Here is a 21,464-nt window from a genome sequence, read left to right on the forward strand (position 1 = left end):
TGGGCAGAAGACCTAAACAGACATTTCTCCAAAGAAGACATACAGATGGCTAATAGATGAAAAGATGTTCAGTATCACTCATTATTAGAGAAATGCAAAGCAAAACTAGAATGAGGTATCATCTCACACTGGTCAGAATGGCCATCATCAAAAAGTCTACAAACAATAAATACTGCAGAGTATGTGGAGAAAAGGGAACCCTCTTGCACTGTTGGTGGGGACGTAAATTGATACAGCCAGTATGGAGATTCCTTAAAAAACTAGGAATAGAACTAGCATATGACCCAGCAATCCCACTACTGGGCATATACCCTGAGGAGACCATAATTGAAAAAGGCCCATGTATCCCAACGTCCACTGGAGCATTATTTACAACAGCTAAGACACAGAAGCAACCTAGATGTTATCAACAGATGAATGGATAAAGAAGTTTTGGTACATATACACAGTGGAATATTACTCAACTATAAAAAGGAATGCACTTGAGTCAGTTCTAATGAGGTTAATGAACCTAAAGCCTGTTATACAGAGTGAAGTAAGTCAGAAAGATAAAGACAAATATCACATATATATATGGAAACTAGAAAGAAGATAATACTGGTGATTCTACTTGCAGGGCAGCAAAGGAGATGCAGACATAAAGAATAGACTTTTGGACACAGTGGGGAAGGAGAGGGTGGGATGATTTAAGAGAGTAGCACTGAAACATATGCATTACCTTATGTAAAATAGATACCCAGTGGGAATTTGCTGTATGACACAGGGAACCCAAAGCCGGTGCTTTGTAACAACTTAGAGGCGTTAGGATGGAGAGGAGGTGGAGGGGGGAGGTTCAAGAGGGAGGAGACCTATGTATACCTGATCCATGTTGATGTATGGCAGAAACCATCACAAAATTATAAAGTAATTATCCTCTAATTTAAAATGAAAAAAAAAATTTTAAGTAACAAAATTTGGAAAGAAAACAATGCAAACAGGTTAATACTATCAAAAGGAAACTAGGGTGATGATATGAATATCAAATAAAAGATATGTGAAGCCCAAAAGATTGGAGAAGGAAATGGCAACCTAGTCCAGTACTCTTGCCTGGAAAATTCCATGGATGGAGGAGCCTAGTAGGCTACAGTCCATGGGATCGCAAAGAGTCGGACACAACTGAGCAACTTCACTGGTTCACTGAATCCCAAAAGACAGTAATGTCATAAAGAGGGAAATTACTTCATGATGAAGGAAAAATCTACAAAGAAGATAAATTATGAAATCATATGCACCTAACAATATATCCTCATGCAATATAAAGAAGATGGAAAGTACCTCCAATTCATTTCCTGAATCCAGTACTACTTTTAGTACCAAAAGCAAGCAGAGGAAGAAAGGAAGGGAGGAATGACAGAAATTGTAGAGCAATATACTTGTATATATAAAAGCAAAACTTCTACATAAACTATTTGCAAATAGAATCTGGAAATGCATGAAAAGAACAAATTGAAAAGGTCTGGTATCTTCCAGGAATGCAACACTGGCTCAATATCAGGAAAACTGACAATAATATCCATAATGTCAACACAATAAAGATGATAAGATCATATAATTAGATTTAAAAATTCAACAACCATTCCTAATAAAAATATAAAGCAAAGCAAGTTTAGACAGAAATTACTTAATTCTAATAAAAATATTTATTTCCCAAATAACTAATAATAATTGTTATGTTATGAAATATTTATAATTCAATTAAAATCAGGAATTGGACATATATTCTGATAATCAGCACTATTGTTTAATACTATCTTGAACATAATGTAATAAGATAAGAAAAAGAAATTACGTTATAAATTTTTAATAGCAATACGGACTATAAAATACTTAATAAATGTAACAAGACACAGAACCTGTATCAAGAACCACTCTCAAGTTTGGTTGAATGGCTTTTAAAAAGATCATTTTTTTTAAGTTTCTACCTGGAATCCAGAGTCCAATTTTTTATTGAAAAATATCTTTAAATTAATATAGAATAATATAGTATAATCTGTCTTCCTGGAAGAAAATTAAAATGCAATTCTTTCTTATACCACACACAAAAGAAAAAAATTCCAATTGGCATATGAGACTAATGGAAAACAAAAAAATATTTGGAGAGTTGACAGAATCTTGAAGCTCTTCTATATGGAAATGGGGGAAATCTTATTCAAGTCTAGAAACCCAAGTCTATGAGTAAAAGTCATAATTGAAAATGTGAAAATAAAAAACTTCCTTACAAAAGTGCCGTAAACAAAGTTAGTTTAAGCAATGAATAATTATGAAAAATTATACAGCATAGATCACACTACACAGCTAACCTCCCTAGTGTTCAAAAGAAATAGTGGGGCATAAATTTTGAGAAATGATCCTGCATTATCTCATACACACTCTAATCTAGCAGTTCTACTCCTAAGTATATACTCAAGAGAAACTCTTGCACTCACCCATCAAGAGATGTTTTCAAAAAAAGCTCATAGTAGAACTTCTCATAAAATTCATCCATCCCAAATAGAAAGAACCCAAATGCCCATTAACAGGAGAATGGAAAAATTGTGGTATTTTCCCATGATGGAATATTAACAGTAATGAAAATGAATGAGCTAAGTTATGAGCAATAACATGAATAAATTCTAGTTATATAATGTTGAAGGAAAAAAACAGCAGGTCCAGAGAGTTATCTGATCAAGTTTCAAAAACTATCATATTAATGAAAAATAAACAAAGAATTCAGAAAAGTGAGTACCTCTCTAGGCAGAAATACAGAACCAGAAAAGGAAGAAATGTATAGGTAAATGAAAGATATTTGTAAGATTCTAGGACTTGAGTTGGATGCTGGATTCCTGGTTTGGATTTTACTGACTTAAAATTTAAGTGCATAAAAGAGGGTCATGCCAATAATGATAGTAACTCATGGATTGAGGAATGTGATTGTTCTGTGTCTGTGTTGTTCAATCACTAAGTCATTTCAGACTCTTTGCAACCCCATGGACTGCAGCATGCCAGACTTTCCTGTCCTTCACTATCCCCCAGAGTTTGCTCAAACTCACATCCATTGAATGAGTGATGCCATCTAACCACCTCATCTTCTGTCACCCCCTTCTCCTCCTGCTCTCAATCTTTCCCAGCATTAGGGTCTTTTCCAATGAGTCAACTCTTCGTGTCAGGTGGCCAGAGTACTGGAGTTTCAGTTTCAGCATCAATACTTCCAATGAATATTCAGGATTGTTTTCCTTTAGGATTGAGTGGTTTGATCTCCTTGCAGCCCAAGGGACTCTCAAGAGTCTTCTCCAACACCATAGTTTGAAAGCATCAGTTCCTTGATGCTCAACCTTCTTTATGGTCTAACTCTCACATCCATACATGAGTACTGGAAAAACCATAGCTTGGACTATATGGACCTTTGTTGGCAAAGTGATGCCTTCATTTTTTATAACACTATCTAGGTTTGTCACAGTTTTTCTTCCAGGGAGCAAACGTCTTTTAGTTTCATGGCTGCAGTCACCGTCTGCAATCATTTGGGAGTCCAAGAAAATAAAATCTGCCACTGTTTCTATCTTCTCCTCTTCTATTTGCAATGAAGTGGTGGGACCAGATGCTATGATCTTAGTTTTTGAAATGTTGAGTTTTAAGCCAGCTTTTTCACTCTCCTCTTTCACCCTCATTTAGGCTGTTTAGTTCCTCTTCACTTTCCACCCTTAGGGTAGTATCATCTACATATCTGAACTTATTGATACTTCTCCCCACAATCTTGATTCCAGCTTGTGCTTCATCCAGCCCAGCATTTCGCATGATGTACTCGGCATGTAAGTTAAATAAGCAGGGTGACACAGCCTTGAAATACTCCTTTCCCAATTTTGAACCAGTCTGTTGTTCCATATCTGGTTCTAACTATTGCTTCTTGACCTGCATACAGGTTTTTGCAGAATGCAGGTAAAGTGATCTGGTATTCCCATCTCTTGAAGAATTTTCCACAGTTTGTTGTGATCTACACAGTCAAAGGCTTTAGCATAGTCAACGATGCAGAAGTAGATATTTTTCTGGAATTCTCTTGCTTTTTCTATGATACAACATTGTTGGCAATTTGAGCTCTGGTTCCTCTGCCTTTTTAAATCCAGCTTGTACATCTGGAAGTTCTCAGTTCATATACTGTTTTAGCCTAGCATGAAGGATTTTGAGCATTGCCTCGCTAGCATGTGAAATGAGTGCAATTGTGGGGTAGTTTGAACATTCTTTGGCATTGACTTTCTTTGGGATTGGAATTTTCAACTACAAATTGGCACTCATCAAGGGCATTGCCAATGAGTGAACAACAAAGGCATTTGCCATTTGCCTCTACAGAGGTTGAACCCCATGCTGCTGCAGCTGCTGACCTTCCACAACCCCTGAGGGAGTTCAGGGTGGAGCGAGGCACTCTGTGCTCCAGGGAATCTGGTGGGACAGGTCTTTAGACAGTTGGATGTTTTTAGGAACAGATTTTATGATCCCCATCCTTGAATCCCCTCATATCTAGAGAAGCACTAAATCCCTTCACAGTGAAATCAGACCCTCATGACTAACACAAAACCTTTTGTGAAATGAATACTTCATGGTTTTGAACCCCCTTCACCAAAACCTTATATATTGGCCTTTCCCCACTGCCACTTTGAAGCAGTCTCTCAGAGCTGTCTGAGATGCTGCCTCCTGGGCTGCAGTCCTCATTTTGCCCCAAATAAAACTTAACTCGCAACTCTAAAGTTGTACATCTTTTTTAGTCGACAGAATGAAAACTGACCTTTTCCAGTCCTGTGGCTACTGCTGAATTTTCCAAATTTACTGACATATATATCTTATATATAAAATATATATAATATATATATATATATTGATATATATTGACCCTTTGGGTCAATAATCCCACTCCTGGGAATCTACTTCACAGAAATACTAATAAAATCTCTAGTATATACTGCTATATGGAAAATGACCTATATTTTGTAGCATTGTAATGTGGTAAAGTAAACCAAAACTGGAGCCACAGTAAATCTCCATTATTATAGAAATTGATTTGTAAATTACAGTATAACTATATCATAGAATATTGTTCAGGCATTATGAGTTGACACTGGAAAAATTCAATGATGTATATTTGAGTGAAAAAAAAGAATGTGGAAAGTGTGTATAATGTGATCCAATTTTTTTAAAAAAGAACATGTTAAGATGTCTCTTTTAAAAAATACATGTATACTTGTGTGTGTATGTACTCTGCAAATTCATAGCATGGAGAAAAATAGAAATAAATACTAGTTATTAAAGTAGGTTAAGGGAAGGTAAAGGTAAAGGGAAGATAAAAGGGAGGAAGGGAGGGAGGGAAGGACAAGGGGAGAGAGAAAGAGAGGAAAGAAGGGCAGCAATATATGGGAATAAGAAAGAATCTAAGGCAAACAAAAACGTTTTCATGTGTACACACATATGTCTATGCAACGACCACACAGATCAAGATGTAGAAGATACAGAATGTTCCTTAGGTTAAAGACTTGTACAAATTAGTAAATAAAAGACTAATAGTCCAATGGGGCTTTCCTGGTGGCTCAGCAGTTTAGGAATCCACCTGCCAATGCAGGAGATTCAGGTTCAATCCCTGGGTTGGGAAGATCCCCTGGAGAAGGAAATGGATTCTTGCAACCCATTCCAGGATTCTTGCCTTGGAAATCCCATGGACAGAGAAGCCTGGCAGGATACAGTCATGCGGTCACAAAGAGTCAGACATGACTTAGTGTCTAAAGGAGCACCACCACAACAACCCAATAGAAAATGAGCAAGGTAAATGAACAGATAGTTCACCAGACAGGAAACAGAAATAGAACATGAATATATGGAAAGATGCTCTAACTTTCTCATGATAAAAGAAATGCAGATTAAAACTGCATCAAAATACCATTTTTCATCCATCAGGCTGACAATATTCAAATGTATGACAATACATCACATTGGGAAAGCTGTGAAGAAAAGATGAAATCTCATACATTGCTGGTGAGAAGGTACATTGTTAAAACTGCAATGGAGAATAACTTAGCAGCATCCTTAAAAACTACAAATGCATATTCTCTGCAACTCAACAGTTCTTTTAGGAATACTCCAAGGTACAAAGTAATATATGTTCAGAGTTGCTCATTCCAACTTTGATTGTAATGGAAAATAAGGTAAACAAATATTTATTGGTTACTTGTAAAATTATGGTTCCTCCATAATTTGCAATAATATGTAAAATAGTATGAAAAACTCATGAGAGCATTTAAAGATCAAAGATATAACTTTAAGTGAATATAATGTTCAAAAATGCTTTTAATATACTAGTATTTACATAAAATAGAGAAAAGTAACATTGGCTATGCACAAAAATTTTATGGAAATATAGAAGAAACCTTATCAATAGTAGTAACTTGCAGGGTGTGGGAAGTAAGTGACAAAACATAAGGTGGGAGAGACAATTTTTGCTGTATTCGTAATATAATTTACTTTTATAATAGAATAAAATGTCTATTCAAGAAGAAAACAATAAAAATAATTAGATCTACATCTATTGAAATGACTATGGTATATCAAGTGACAAAAGCAAACTATGAGTGTGTGTGTGCTTAGTTGCTCAGTCATGTCTGACTCTTTGCGACCCCATGGACTGTAGCCCACCAGTCTCCTCTGTCCATAGGGATTCTCCAGGCAAGAATACTGGAGTGGGTTGCCATGCCCTCCTCGATGAGCAGTGTAATTTCATTTTTTTAAAAAGTATATGAGTGTGTGGGGAGGTTGCTGTGTCTATTTGTGGGTGAAGAAAATGACATGTAGGCATTCATATAAAGTTTTAATATTAGTTACCTCAGGAGTGTAGAGTATGTTGGAGAAGGCAATGGGGGCAGTCCATGGGGTAGTTGAGAGTTGGACAAGACTGAGCGACTTCACTTTCACTTTTCACTTTCCTGCATTGGAGAAGGAAATGGCAACCCACTCCAGTGTTCTTGCCTGGAGAATCCCAGGGACGGGGGAGCCTGGTGGTCTGCTCTCTATGGGGTCGCACAGAGTCGGACACGACTGAAGCGACTTAGCAGCAGCAGAGTATGTTATTAATTCTTTGGATTGTTTCTCTTGTTAAAAACAACACACACTAATTTTGATTTTTTAAATGAGATATTTGAAATTTTAGAAACAAATTAAAACATTTTTATAGTTATATTTTGCCACAGCTAAAAATGAAATTTGTCCAAAATGTAAAGAAATGCAAACATATTTTATTTTATAGATTATCGTTTTATGGATATACGATCCTGAAAACGCGGACCCCAGTGAGTTGCTGTGGAATGCCACTGAACCTTCCCTAGTAGGTGGAAACATTATTTTCATAGATAAAGTAATATGCTACATTTCTTTTTTAAGAGCTGTGAATAATTTATTATATTTTAAGTAGCCTAGAACTAAATGCATTTTAATTATCCATTAAATTTAGTTTACTCAGTATAGTGATTTTGAACTTGTGCTCAATCACTTCAATTATAAATCTTTCTTTAGAATTCTTATGGAGCATTCTCCATATTTTCTATGAACCTTATTATCCACAAAGGGGCTGACCATTAAAATGCTTTCAAGGTGTTTCTTGAGCATCTACCTTGAATTCATCCTTCAAAAATCTGTCTAGTTCTTTATTGAATGCTTTACCACTGGAGATTAATGACTTCCCTAAGTGTGCAACACAGTGCATAAATAAGTCCTTCCTTTATCTGTTACAAATTTACCTCTTTCAAGATTCAAATTTTTTCTTCTGTTGCAATTAAAATGTTCAGAAGAGAAACATAAAATGAGAAGTTTTCTTATGAGATTCTCTATGTCTTAATGAGTCTAGATCTGAGTTTTTCATAGCATGTTGTTATGACTCATGGTAATTAAATTCACAAGAGATAGACTATAGACTGATAAATCAGAATGACAACCAATCAGTTGTTTTGTTTGACAATGACTTCAGAGGGAATAAAATAAATCAATGGTAATTAAATACTTTAAGTATTACTGTCAATTTCTAGTCTTTTAAGTGAAAATATGCACAATTTAACATTATTTAGTTCATGCATACTAATACTTTGCTTTTTTGCTTTTAATTTCCCTATTTATTCATGATCATGTCATTTCCTTAAAACATTTCTCCATTGCAAACAACATAGACTTTTTTTCTCAATTCATGCATTTATTCATCTTTTTGATCTATCCATTTTTATTGTGGGAAAATATGCATATTATAAAATCTACTATTTTGAACATTCTTTTGAATACAATTTGAAGACATTAAATATGTTCCCTTTTAAAAAATTTATATTGAAATATAGTTGAGTTAGAATGTTATATTAGCTTCAAGTGTACAGCACAGTGATTCAGATACATATATATATTCCTCCTCTGTTCCCTTTGGTAACCATAGTTTGTTTTATATATCTATGGATCTATTTCTGTCTTGTACATAAATTTATTTATATCGTTATTTTAGATTCCACGTATAAGCAATATCACATGATATTTCTCTTTCTCTGTCTGACTTCATTTAGTATGATAATCTCTAGGCCCATCCAGGTTGCTGCAAATGGCATTATTTCATTCTTTTTATGGCTGAGTAATATTCTGCTGTGTATCTAATACCACACCTTCTTCATCCATTCATCTGTCAATGGACACTTAGGTTGCTTTCATATCTTGGCTATTGTGAACAGTGCTGCTGTGAATATGGAAGGCATGTATCTTTTAAAATTGTAGTTTTTTCCAGATATATACCCAGAAGTGGGATTGTTGGATCATATAGTAACTCTATTTTTAGTTTTTTAAGGAAATTCCATACTGTTTTCCATAGTGGCTGCCCAAAGTACAGTCGCACCAACAGTGTACGAGGGTTCCTTTTTCTTAACACCCTCTCCAGCATTTATTATTTGTAGACTTTAATGATGGCCATTCTGACTGGTGTGAGGTGATATCTCACTGTAGCTTTGACTTGCATTTCTCTGAGAATTAGCAAAGATAAGCATCTTTTCATGTGCCTGTTGGCCATCTGTATATCTTCTTTGAATAAATGTCTATTTGGATCTTCTGCCCATTTTTTGATTTTTTTTTTTTAATGAGCTGTATGAGCTGACAAATTGCACAGACTCAACTCACACCATTAACATGGCACATAAAGCCCTGAGTATCAGCAAAAACAAGACTGGGAGCTGACTGTGGCTCAGATCATGAACTCCTTAATGCCAAATTCAGACTTAAATTGAAGAAAGTAGGGAAAACTACTAGACCATTCAGATATGACCTAAATCAAATCCCTTATGATTATACAGTGCAAGTGAGAAATAGATTTAAGGGACTAGATCTGATAGATAGAGTGCCTGATGAACTATGAATGGAGGTTCGTGACATTGTACAGGAGACAGGGACCAAGACCATCCCCATGGAAAAGAAATGCAAAAAAGAAAAATGGCTGTCTGAGGAGACCTTACAAATAGCTGTGAAAAGAAGAGAAGTGAAAAACGCAGGAGAAAAGGAAAGTTATAAGATCTGAATGCAGAGTTCCAAAGAATAGCAAGGAGAGATAAAAAAGCCTTCCTCAGCAATCAATGCAAAGAAATAGAGGAAAACAACAGAATGGGAAAGACTAGAGATCTCATCAAGAAAATTAGACATTCCAAGGGAACATTTCATGCAAAGATGGGCTTGATAAAGGAAAGAAATGGTATGGACCTAACAGAAGCAGAAGATATTAAGAAGAGGTGGCAAGAATACACAAAACAATTATATAAAAAAGAGCTTCACGACCCAGATAATCACAATGGTGTGATCATTCATCTAGAGCCAGACATTCTGGAATATGAAGTCAAGTGGGCCTTAGGAAGTATCACTATGAACAAAGCTAGTGGAGGTGATGGAATTCCAGTTGAGCTATTTTAAATCCTGAAAGATGATGCTGTGAAAGTGCTACAGTCAATATGCCAGCAAATTTGGAAAACTCAGCAGTGGCCACAGGACTGGAAAAGGTCAGTTTTCATCCCAATCCCAAAAAAAAGCAATGCCAAAGAATGTTCAAACTACTGCACAATTGCACTCATCTCACATACTAGTAAAGTCATGCTCAAAATTCTCCAAGCCAGGCTTCAGCAATATGTGAACCGTGAACTTCCAGATGTTCAAGCTGGTTTTAGAAAAGGCAGAGGAACCAGAGATAACATTGCCAACATCCACTGGATCATCGAAAAAGCAAGAGAATTCCAGAAAAACATCTATTTCTGCTTCATTGACTATGCCAAAGCCTTTGACTGTGTGGATCACAATAAACTGTGGAAGATCCTGAAAGAAATGGGAATACCAGACCACCTGGCCTGCCTCTTGAGAAACCTGTATGCAGGTCAGGAAGCAACAGTTAGAACCGGACATGGAACAACACACTGGTTCCAAACAAGAAAAGGAGTATGTCAAGGCTGTATATTGTCACCCTGCTTATTTAACTTATATGCAGAGTACATCATGAGGAACGTTGGGCTGGATGAAGCACAAGCTGGAATCAAGATTGCGGGGAGAAATATCAATAACCTCAGATATGCAGATGACACCAATCTTATGGCAGAAAGTGAAGAACTAAAGAGCAAAATGGAGTTACAGATAAATAACCTGGAGAAAAGGATTGAGAAGATGGAAGAAAGATTTAATAAGGACTTAGAAAAAATAAAAAAGAGTCAATATACAATGAATAATGCAATAGATGAGATCAGAAACACTCTGGAGGGAACAAACAATAGAATAACAGAGGCAGAAGACAGGATTAGCGAACTAGAAGATAAAATTGTAGAAATAAATGAAACAGAGAGGAAAAAAGAAAAACGAATTAAAAGAAATGAGGACAATATTAGAGACCTCTGGGACAATGTTAAACGCTCCAACATTCGAATCATAGGAGTCCCAGAAGAAGAAGACAAAAAGAAAGACCATGAGAGAATACTTGAGGAGATAATAGTTGAAAACTTCCCTAAAATAGGGAAAGAAATAATCACCCAAGTCCAAGAAACCCAGAGAGTCCCCAACAGGATAAACCCAAGGCGAAATACTCCAAGACACATATTAATCAAATTAACAAAGATCAAACACAAAGAACAAATATTAAAAGCAGCAAGGGAAAAGCAGCAAATAACACATAAGGGGATTCCCATAAGGATAACAGCTGATCTTTCAACAGAAACTCTTCAGGCCAGAAGGGAGTGGCAAGACATACTTAAAGTGATGAAAGAAAATACCCTACAGCCCAGATTACTATACCCAGCAAGGATCTCATTCAAATATGAAGGAGAAATCAAAAGCTTTACAGACAAGCAAAAGCTGAGGGAATTCAGCATCACCAAACCAGCTCTCCAACAAATGCTAAAGGATCTTCTCTAGACAGGAAACACAGAAGGAGTGTATAAACTTGAACCCAAAGTAATAAAGAAAATGGCTACAGGATCGTACTTATCAATAATTACCTTAAACGTAAATGGGTTGAAATTTTCAAAAAGGCTAGGAAACAATTCTCATAGCCATCAATAGATTCGTGTTGAGTTCATGAATAGTTTTTAAAGTTTGGGACAAACTGTAGTATTTGCTATTTGAAGTACTATTTGTAATTGGCATATTACGATGTAACATTGGTCTTCATTTCCAACTTAAAACGCCTAAAAATGCCTAACAGGTTTTTAGATTTGTGAATTTTAGTTGAAATGTATTTTACGATGTTACTAAACCTGCAGAAATATTGAAATATTTCAGAGAACTTATTCACTGTACATTTAATTTATTTTATTTATAAAAGTTATGAACTGTAGAAAGTTTTACTTGTTGGGTCAAATGCTTGTTGCATTTGAAGTGCTAGTTACAAGAAAATCAAATACCTTCAATGTATAAATGCTACTAAGTTTTTAAAGGACTCTGGAGTATAAGTAAGTTTGTTTAAAGAAATTTAGTCTATTCAACCTGAATCAGCTCTGTCAAACATTAATTAAAAGCCTCATTTTAAATAAATAAATAAATAAATAATGGTGGTGGGAGGGAGGGTTGGGAAGCTGGCTGGAGGTAGAGGTGGTGAAGTTTATAAATCTAATTAAAAATGAAGTTGCATTTCCATTTTCCAAATCCACCCATCCACCAGCGTACTGTGTCACTAGACATTATGTACGATTTTACTTTGCGACAGAAACCATTACATTTAAAAATTCATTACAGCAAGGTGAGTTAGACACATGATGGATGCAGCTTTAATTCTGCCATATATTTTTACAGTTAAAATGTAAATGATGAAAAATATTTTGTGCTTATCAGCATTTATGTGGAAATGTGTTTTACAGTGATATATGATGTTATATTTCTATTATTGTGATGAAAAAAAAAGCAATACAAAAAGACGAAGTGTTTATTAAAACATGAAAAAAAGAAGAAATAAATGGTTTTGCAGCACTGAAGAGATTATAGAAAGTAAATAAACTAGATCAGACCTGTTTTATGTAGTAATTTTATAGTTTATTTTAATTATTTCAGTTGTAAAATATTGTTATACTGTTAATTAGTTCTGATTGTTCATATTAAACTATTGTAATGCAAAAAAATAAATAAATAAAATTAAAACAAAAAAAAACAAAAAAAAAAAATAAAGAGCCTCTTGATGAAAGTGAAAGAGGAGAATGAAAAAGTTGGCTTAAAGCTCAACATTCAGAAAACTAAGATCATGGCATCTGGTCCCATCACTTCATGAATGGCAAATAGATGGGGAAACAGTGGAAACAGTGACAGACTTTATTTTGGGGGGCTCCAAAATCACTGCAGATAGTGACTGCACCCATGAAATTACAAGACGTTTATTCCTTGGAAGAAAAGTTATGACCAACCTGCTGCTGCTGCTGCTAAGTCACTTCAGTCGTGTCCGACTCTGTGTGACCCCATAGACAAAAGCCCACCAGGCTCCCCAGTCCCTGGGATTCTCTAGGCAAGAACACTGGAGTGGGTTGCCATTTCCTTCTCCAGTGTGTGAAAGTGAAAAGTGAAAGTGAAGTCGCTCAGTCGTGTCTGACCCTTAGCGACCCCACGGACTGCAGCCTACCAGGCTCCTCCATCCATGGGATTTTCTAGGCAATAGTACTGGAGTGGCTAACCTAGACAGCATATTAAAAAGTGGAGACATTACTTTACCAACAAAGGTCCATCTAGTCAAGGCTATGGTTTTTCCAGTAGTCATGTGTGAATGTGAGAACTGGACTATAAAGAAAGGTGAGCGCCGAAGAACTGATGCTTTTGAACTGTGGTGTTGGAGAAGACTGTTGAGAGTCACTTGGACTGCAAGGAGATCCAACTAGTCCATCCTAAAGGAAATCAGTCTTGAATATTCATTGGAAGCACTGATGCTGAAGCTGAAACTCTAATACTTTGGCCATCTGATGCAAATAACTGACTCGTTGGAAAAGACCCTGATTCTAGGAAAGATTGAAGGCAGGATAGAAGGGGACGACAGTGGATGAGATGGTTGGATGGCATCATCGACTCAGTGGAGATGAGTTTGAGTGAACTCCGGGAGTTGGTGATGGACAGGGAAGTCTAGTATGCTGCAGTCCATGGGGTCGCAAAGTCGGACACAACTGAGCGACTGAACTGAACTGTTATAGTGTTATATCAATATCAATTTCTTGGCTTTAACAATGCACTAAGATTAGGTAAGCAGTTGTCATTAGGGAAAGCTGACTCAGTTCTTGGGAGTGAAATTGTTTCAAAATAAAATAATTAAAATTTTATTTAAAAATTCCTTTAGTATTTGCTCATTGTACGAAGAATAAAATCCAAACTTATTTTCCAAAGCCTACAATGCTTAGCATGATGTCGCCCCTACCTATCTTTTTTTTAACTTTTCCTGTATTAGTCTCTCTTTTACTTACTGTAATCTAGCCATTGTCTTCCTTTAAATTCTTAAAATATAGTAATTCCTCTTCTCCTTCAGAGCCTTCGTAACTGTTGTTAATTCTGTCTTTAATGCTCCTTTCACAGTTGTGGGAAAGCCTTACTCTCCTCTGGGTGGTGAGACTATTTTCTCCTTTATTTATTCAACAAATGTTTATAAATGCTGGTTTGGGAAGCAGAGCCTTGAGGCAGTAGTTCAGTTTTAGACATACTGATTTGAAGTGCTTGCAAGTCAGGTAAGAGAGAAACAAGCCTTCAAAAGGGTCAGTCAGTCAGTTCAGTCGCTCAGTCATGTCTGACTCTCTGCGACCCCATGAATCACAGCAGTCCAGGCCTCCCTGTCCATCACCAACTCCCGGAGTTCACTCAAACTCATGTCCATCGAGTCGGTGATGCCATGCAGCCATCTCATTATCTGTCGACTCCTTCTCCTCCTGCCCCCGATCCCTCCAGCATCAGAGTCTTTTCCAGTGAGTCAACTCTCTACAAAGTATTGGAGCTTCAGCTTTAGCATCAGTCCTTCCAATGAACACTCAGGACTGATCTCCCTTAGAATGGACTGGTTGGATCTCCTTGCAGTCCAAGGGACTCTCAAGCATCTTCTCCAACACCGCAATTCAAAAGCATCAATTCTTCGGGGATCAGTTTCCTTCACAGTCCAACTCTCACATCCATACTGGAAAAACCATAGCCTTGACTAGACAGAACTTGGTGGGCAAAGTAATGTCTCTGCTTTTTAATATGCTGTCTAGGTTGGTCATAACTTTCCTTCCAAAAAAACAAAGAGTAAGCGTCTTAATTTCATGGCTGCAATCAGCATCCGCAGTGATTTTGGAGCCCAAACAAACAAAGTCTGACACTGTTTCCAGTGTTTCTCCATCTATTTCCCATGAAGTGATGGGACCAGATGCCATGATCTTTGTTTTCTGAATGTTGAGCTTCAAGCCAACTTTTTCACTCTCCTCTTTCACTTTCATCAAGAGGCTTTTTAGTTCCTCTTCACTTTCTGCCATAAGGGTGGTGTCATCTGCATATCTGAGGTTATTGATATTTCTCCCGGAAATCTTGATTCCAGCTTGTGCTTCTTCCAGCCCAGCGTTCCTCATGATGTACTCTGCATATAAGTTAAATAAGCAGGGTGACAATATACAACCTTGGCGTACTCCTTTTTCTATTTGGAACCAGTCTGTTGTTCCATGTCCAGTTCTAACTGTTGCTTCCTGGCCTGCATTCAAAAGGGTAGATTAGTTCAATGTTTCAAATGCTGCTGAGAAACCAAGTAAGAAAAAAAAAAAGATATTTATTAAATTTAGCTATATGTATAACCATTAGTGGAGAAGGCAATGGCAAGCCACTCCAGTACTCTTGCCTAGAAAATCCCATGGACGGAGGAGCCTGGTAGGCTGCAGTCCATGGGGTCGCTATGAGTCAGACACGACTGAGTGACTTCACTTTCACTTTTCACTTTCACACATTGGAGAAGGAAATGGCAACCCACTCCAGTGTTCTTGCCTGGAGAATCCCAGGGACAGGGGAGCCTGGTGGGCTGCCGTCTGTGGGGTCACATAGAGTCGGACACGACTGAAGTGACTTAGCAGCAGCAGCAGCATAACCATTAGAGTGCCATGACTTGCCTGCTGCTCATTCGTGTCTGACTCTTTGCGACCCGATGGACTATAATCTGCCAGGCTCCTCTGTTCACGGAACTTTACAGGCAAGAATGCTGGAGAAGGTTGCCATTTCCTACTCCAGTGGACCATATACTGATGTTATAAAGAATACTTTTTTAAAAAGGATAAAAAGTTTGACAGTAGATAGTGAAATTTGCTCGTTAAAATTAATAGTAATAACATAAATTAACATAGTCCTTTGAGAAATAATTGTGTTCTAATTATATCAAAAATTTTTAAAGTGTTCATAATTTTTGATCCAATGAATCACATTTTCAAGAATCTAATCAAAAGAAATAAAGTAGAAAAGACTGTATCTAATAATTTCCATGGCATTAATATTTAAAAAGTGAAAAAAATAAAGCTACATAAATGTTCGATAGGTAAGTGTTAAGTAAGTAATGATAATTCACTCAACGGAATATTATGCTACAATTTGAAATGATGTTTATATTATAAATAGTTGAGAAAAGGAGAGAAGCAGAAGGCAAAGGAAAATAAGATTTACCCAGCTGAATGCAGAGTTCCAGAGAACAGCAAGGAGAGATAACAAAGCCTTCTTAAGTGAACAATGCAAAGAGATAGAGGGAAAACAACAGAATGGGAAAGACTAGAAATCATTTCAAGAAAATTGGAGATACCAAGGGAACATTTTATGCAAGATAGGCACAATAAAGGACAGAAACATCAAGGACCTAACAGAAGCAGAAGATATTAAGAAGAGGTGGCAAGAATATACAGAAGAACTGTACAAAAATATGTCTTAATGACTCCAATAACCATGATGGTGTGGTCAGTCATCTAGAGCCAGATATTCTGGAGTGTGAAGTCAAAAGGGCCTTAAGAAGCACTACTGCGAACAAAGCTAGTGGAGATGATGGAATTCCAGGTGAACTACTTCAAATCCAAACGATGATGCTGTTCAAGTGCTGCACTCAATATGCCAGCAAATTTGGAAAACAGCAGTAGCCACAGGACTGGAAAAGGTCAGTTTTCATTGCAATCCCAAAGAAGGGCAATGCCAAGGAATTTTCAAATCATCACACAGTTGCACTGATTTCACATTAGCAAGATTATGCTCAAAATCCTTCAAGCTAGGCTTCAACAGTACGTGAACCGAGAATTTAAGATGTACAGGCTGGATTTAGAAAAGACAGAGGAACCAGAGACCAAATTGTCAGCATCTACTGGATCATAGAAAAAGTAAGAGAATTCCAAAAAAGCATCTATTTCTGCTTTATTGACTACACTAAAGCCTTTGACTGTGTGGATCATAACAAACTGTGGAAAATTCTTAGAGATAGGAATACCAGACTACCTTACCTGTCTTCTGAGAAACTTGTGTACAGGAGACAAGAAGCAACAGTTAGAACCTGACATGGAACAATGAACTGGTTCAAAACTGGGAGAACAGTAAATCAAGGCTATATACTGTCAATCTGCTTATTTAACTTATATGCAGAGTACATCATGCAAAATGCTGGACTGGATGGCTCACAAGCTGGAATCAAGATTGCCGGGAGAAATAGCAATAAACTCAGATATGCAGATGACACCACCCTTATGGCAGAAAGCAAAGAAGAACTAAAGAGCCTCTTGACGAAAGTGAAAGAGAAGAGTGAAAAAGTTGGCTTAAAGCTCAACATTCAGAAAACTAAGATCATGGCATCTGGTCCCATCACTTCACGGAAAATAGATGGGGAAACAGTGGAAACAGTGACAGACTTTATTTTTGGGGGCTCCAGAATCACTGCAAATGTTGACTGCAGCCATGAAATTAAAAGACGCTTGCTCCATGGAAGAAAAGCTGTGACAAACCTAGACAGAGAATTAAAAAGCAGAGACTTCACTTTGACAACAAAGGTCTGTATAGTCAAAGCTATGATTTTTCCAGTAGGCATGTATGGATGTGAGAGCTGAACCATAAAGAAGGCTGAGTGCTGAAGAATTGATGCTTTAGAACTGTGGTGCTGGAGAAGACTCTTGAGAATCCTTGGACAGCAAGGATATCAAACCAATGAATCCTAAAGGAAATCAACCCTTAATATCCATTGGAAGCAGTGATGCTGAAGTTGAAGCTCCAATACTTTGGCCAACTGATGTGAAGAACTGACTCATTGGAAAAGACCCTATTGCTAGGAAAGATTGAGAGCAGGAGGAGAAGGGGGTGACAGAGAATGAGTTGGTTGAATGGCATCACTGACTCAATGGACATACATTTGACCAAACTCTGGGAGATAGTGAAGGACAGGAAAGCCTGGCATGCTGCATTTCATGGGGTCACAAAGAGTAGGACATGACTTAGGGACTGAACAACAATGGACTTTAGATTATATAGTGTGAATACGTAGTAGTAACCCACATTAGGTAAACCTTAAGAAAATATCCTAAATGTAGAAAAAAAGAAAATATCCTAAATGTGTTTTTTATACTTTTGATGATTCCTTTGTGGTAATGTTTTTTTATACTTATAAAATTATCTTTGATGACCATGAATTATCTTCTTAATGGAAAAACATACTTTCTTAAGCTTGTTTACATAGTTGTCTTAACTTTCTCTTAGTCTGTCCTTTTTTCTGTCATCTTGTTGTATAGGTTGTTTGTTGTATTTTATTTCCATCTTATTCTATGCCACATTAAGAATGCTCATTTTACTCTTTTCTTTTGCAGTTATAGGAAAGATAGTTGTATTTAAAATTCTGAATAGAGAATACGACTTTTAGAAACAAAATAAAAAGATCTATTATTTATCAATTATTTACCAGACAAATCTATTTTTCTCCATCAAAATCTCTAAATGTGTATTTTTCAGGGAAGCCTTCCTGAAGACCACCATTCCTACTCTTAAAACATGGGTTAAATTCTCCTGTTAGACAATCCCTTAGTCCGAATGATTATACCCTTAGTGATACTCATTACAGCAATCTCAAAAGTTTCTTTGTGGGTGGTTGACATATTTCTAGGAAATTAAACAGGAGCATTATTGGAGGAGTCTAGACTAGCCATATCTGAATTTGCATTCTACAGATTCCCTATAATGTAACTGTTGCCTCTCTTCTTAAAAAACTTTACTAGGGATAAATCCAGTCCATTCAACAGCTCCTTAAATCTCATCAGAAAAAGAGGGGGCATGTCAGATCTATCTTTATACTGATAGAATTTTTCTTAGAGCTTCCAGATATATTTGAAATATGCTTTCTAAAGGATATGTTGTTTTGAAGTCAGGCTTATATAGAAATAATTCTAAAGATTAGTTTTAGAAACTCCATTACATATTTCATTGATATTAAAACTAAGAGTATTTATTTAAGAGCCTCCATAATCTCAGTTTATTCAGTACTCTGCATAGTATTTTCAACATGTTATAAATTATATTATGATATTTATAATTCATAAAGTTCTACTGGGGAGGAGACTATATAGTAGGGAAAAAATAAAGCTGAATCTTGAGAATGTGGTAAATTTATAAATGTAAGCAATGTGTTAACTAATAAATTTAATATATCATGGTGTAATTTCAGGATAACTTTGGCTACGAAAAGAGTAAAGAGAGGAACCTTTTTTTTAACTTTTTTACAGAATTCCATAATACTTAGCAAGCAGTTGGCCGCTTTGGGACAGATGCCTCTCATATATACAATTCTGAAGAGAAAAGTTTATTTTCCACAAGAAAGAATGAAGGATGGGTATTTAATTTTTAAATTTAAGATGCGAAGTTTATCTTTAAAATTAAGTAAAATTGTTATCAGAAGCTTCAAGATATTTAAAAACCCCGGTGGAATTTCATGGAGTATCTTCTATGTAATTTCTAAGTAGCTTCTTTTAACACATAAAAATTGTGATAATCAGAACTGGTTACCAACTCAGAAAATACAAGTCACAGTCCTGGATTAGGTTCACAATTTGTTTAAATAGCTAAAGGTCAATGAAAGAGTCTCATTCAGGATAGTAGCAAATCTTGACAATACTGCAAAATGTTTTCAGCAGGTTTTTTAAAATGAGCCACAGTGGTATGACTGATAGCACAGTTATTACCATTATTTCAGTGCAGGGGCATACACACAAATACACATCTGAAAAGTAAAACTGGTTATTGTTAAAGTTAGTAGGTGATCATGGGGTTTAAACAAACTTTTTGAAATTTTATTTTATTGAAGTATAGTTGGTTTATAATGTTGTGTTAATTTCTACTGTATATCAAAGTGATTCAGTTATTTATACACACACACACATTCTTTTCATTTTCTTTTCCATTATGGTTTGTCAAAAGACACTGAATATACTTCCCTGTGCTACGCAATAGGACCTTGTTGTTTATCCATCCTATATATACTACTTTGCATCTGTTAATCTCAATCTCCCAGTCTATCCCTCCTCATCCCTCCCTTCCTTGGCAACTACAAGTCTGTTCTCTATGTCTGTCAGTCTGTTTCTATTTTGTAGATAAGTTCATTTGTGTCATATTTTAGATTGTACATATAAATGATAGCATATGGTATTTATCTTTCTCTTTCTGATTTACTTCATTTAGTATGATAATCTCTAGGTCCATTCATGTTGCTGCAAATGGCCTTATTACATTCTTTTTATGACTTAATAATATTCTACTGTGTATATATACCATACCTTCTTTATCCATTCATCTGTAGGTGGACACTTATGTTGTTTCCATGTCTTGGCTATTGTCAGTAGTGCTTCAGTGAACACTGGGATGCGTGTATCTTTTCAAACTGTAGTTTTGTTCAGATATATGCCCAGGAGTGGAATTGCAGGGTCATACTGTAACTCTGTTTTTCGTTTCTTGAGGAACCTCCATACTGGTTTTCATAGTGGCTGCATCAATTTATATTCCTACCAACAGTGTAGAAGGGTTCCCTTTTCTCCATACCCTCTCCAGCATTTATTATTTATAGACATTGTTAATGATGGCCATGCTGACTGGTTTGAGGTGATACCTCATTGTAGTTTTGATTTGCATTTCTATAATAATTAGCAATAATTAGCATCTTTTCATGTATTTATTAGCTACCTGTATGTTTTCTTTGGAGAAATGTCTGTTTAGATCTTCTGCCCATCTTTGATTGGGTTGTTCAGGGGTTTTTGCTATTAAGTTTTATGAGCTATTTATAGATTTTGGAACTTAATCCCTTGTGGATCACATAATCTGAAAATATTTTCCCCCAGTCCGTAAGTTGTCTTTTCATTTTGTTTATGGTTTCCTTTGCTATACAAAAGCTTGTAAGTTTGATTAGGTCCCGTTTGTTTATTTTTGCTTTTATTTCTACTGCCTTGGAAGACTGACCTAAAATAACACTGGTACAATTTATGTCAGAGAATGTTTTGCCTATGTTCTCATCTAAGAGTTTTATGGTATCATGTTTTAAAGTCTTTACGCCACTTTGAGTTTATATTTGTATATGTTGTGAGGACTTGTTCTAACTTCATTGATTTATATGCAGACAACCAGCCTCCCGTACTCAATCGAGCACCTAGGCTTGATTGATAATCCATGGCTGTATATTTTCACCCTGCTTATTTAACTTATATGCAGAGTACATCATGAGAAATGCCAGACTGGAAGAAGCACAAGCTGGAATCAAGATTGCCAGGAGAAATAGCAATAACCTCAGATATGCAGATGACACCACCCTTATCTTATGGCAGAAAGCAAAGAAGAACTAAAGAGCCTCTTGATGAAAGTGAAAGAGAAGAGTGAAAAAGTTAGTTTAAAGCTCAACATTCAGAAAACTAAGATCATGGCATCTGGTCCCATCACTTCATGGCAAATAGATGGGGAAACAGTGACAGACT

At 36.2% G+C, this 21,464-nt stretch overlaps 1 protein-coding gene across 1 annotated transcript in view; it reads left to right on the forward strand.

Moving 5' to 3' along the window:
• CATSPERE (catsper channel auxiliary subunit epsilon) overlaps nt 1–21,464 on the forward strand; it is a 144,610-nt gene that overhangs the window by 29,322 nt on the left and 93,824 nt on the right. Inside the window, exons 7-8 of the mRNA XM_055418841.2 lie at nt 7,295–7,372; nt 19,233–19,339. Of these exons, the coding sequence (XP_055274816.1) occupies nt 7,295–7,372; nt 19,233–19,339 (185 nt within the window). The remainder of the gene's footprint in view (nt 1–7,294; nt 7,373–19,232; nt 19,340–21,464) is intronic.

The sequence above is a fragment of the Moschus berezovskii genome, chromosome 17 (genome assembly GCF_049115385.1).
Source record: "Moschus berezovskii isolate FMDL1 chromosome 17, NW_MosBer_1.0, whole genome shotgun sequence".
In the NCBI taxonomy this organism is placed as follows: domain Eukaryota; kingdom Metazoa; phylum Chordata; class Mammalia; order Artiodactyla; family Moschidae; genus Moschus; species Moschus berezovskii.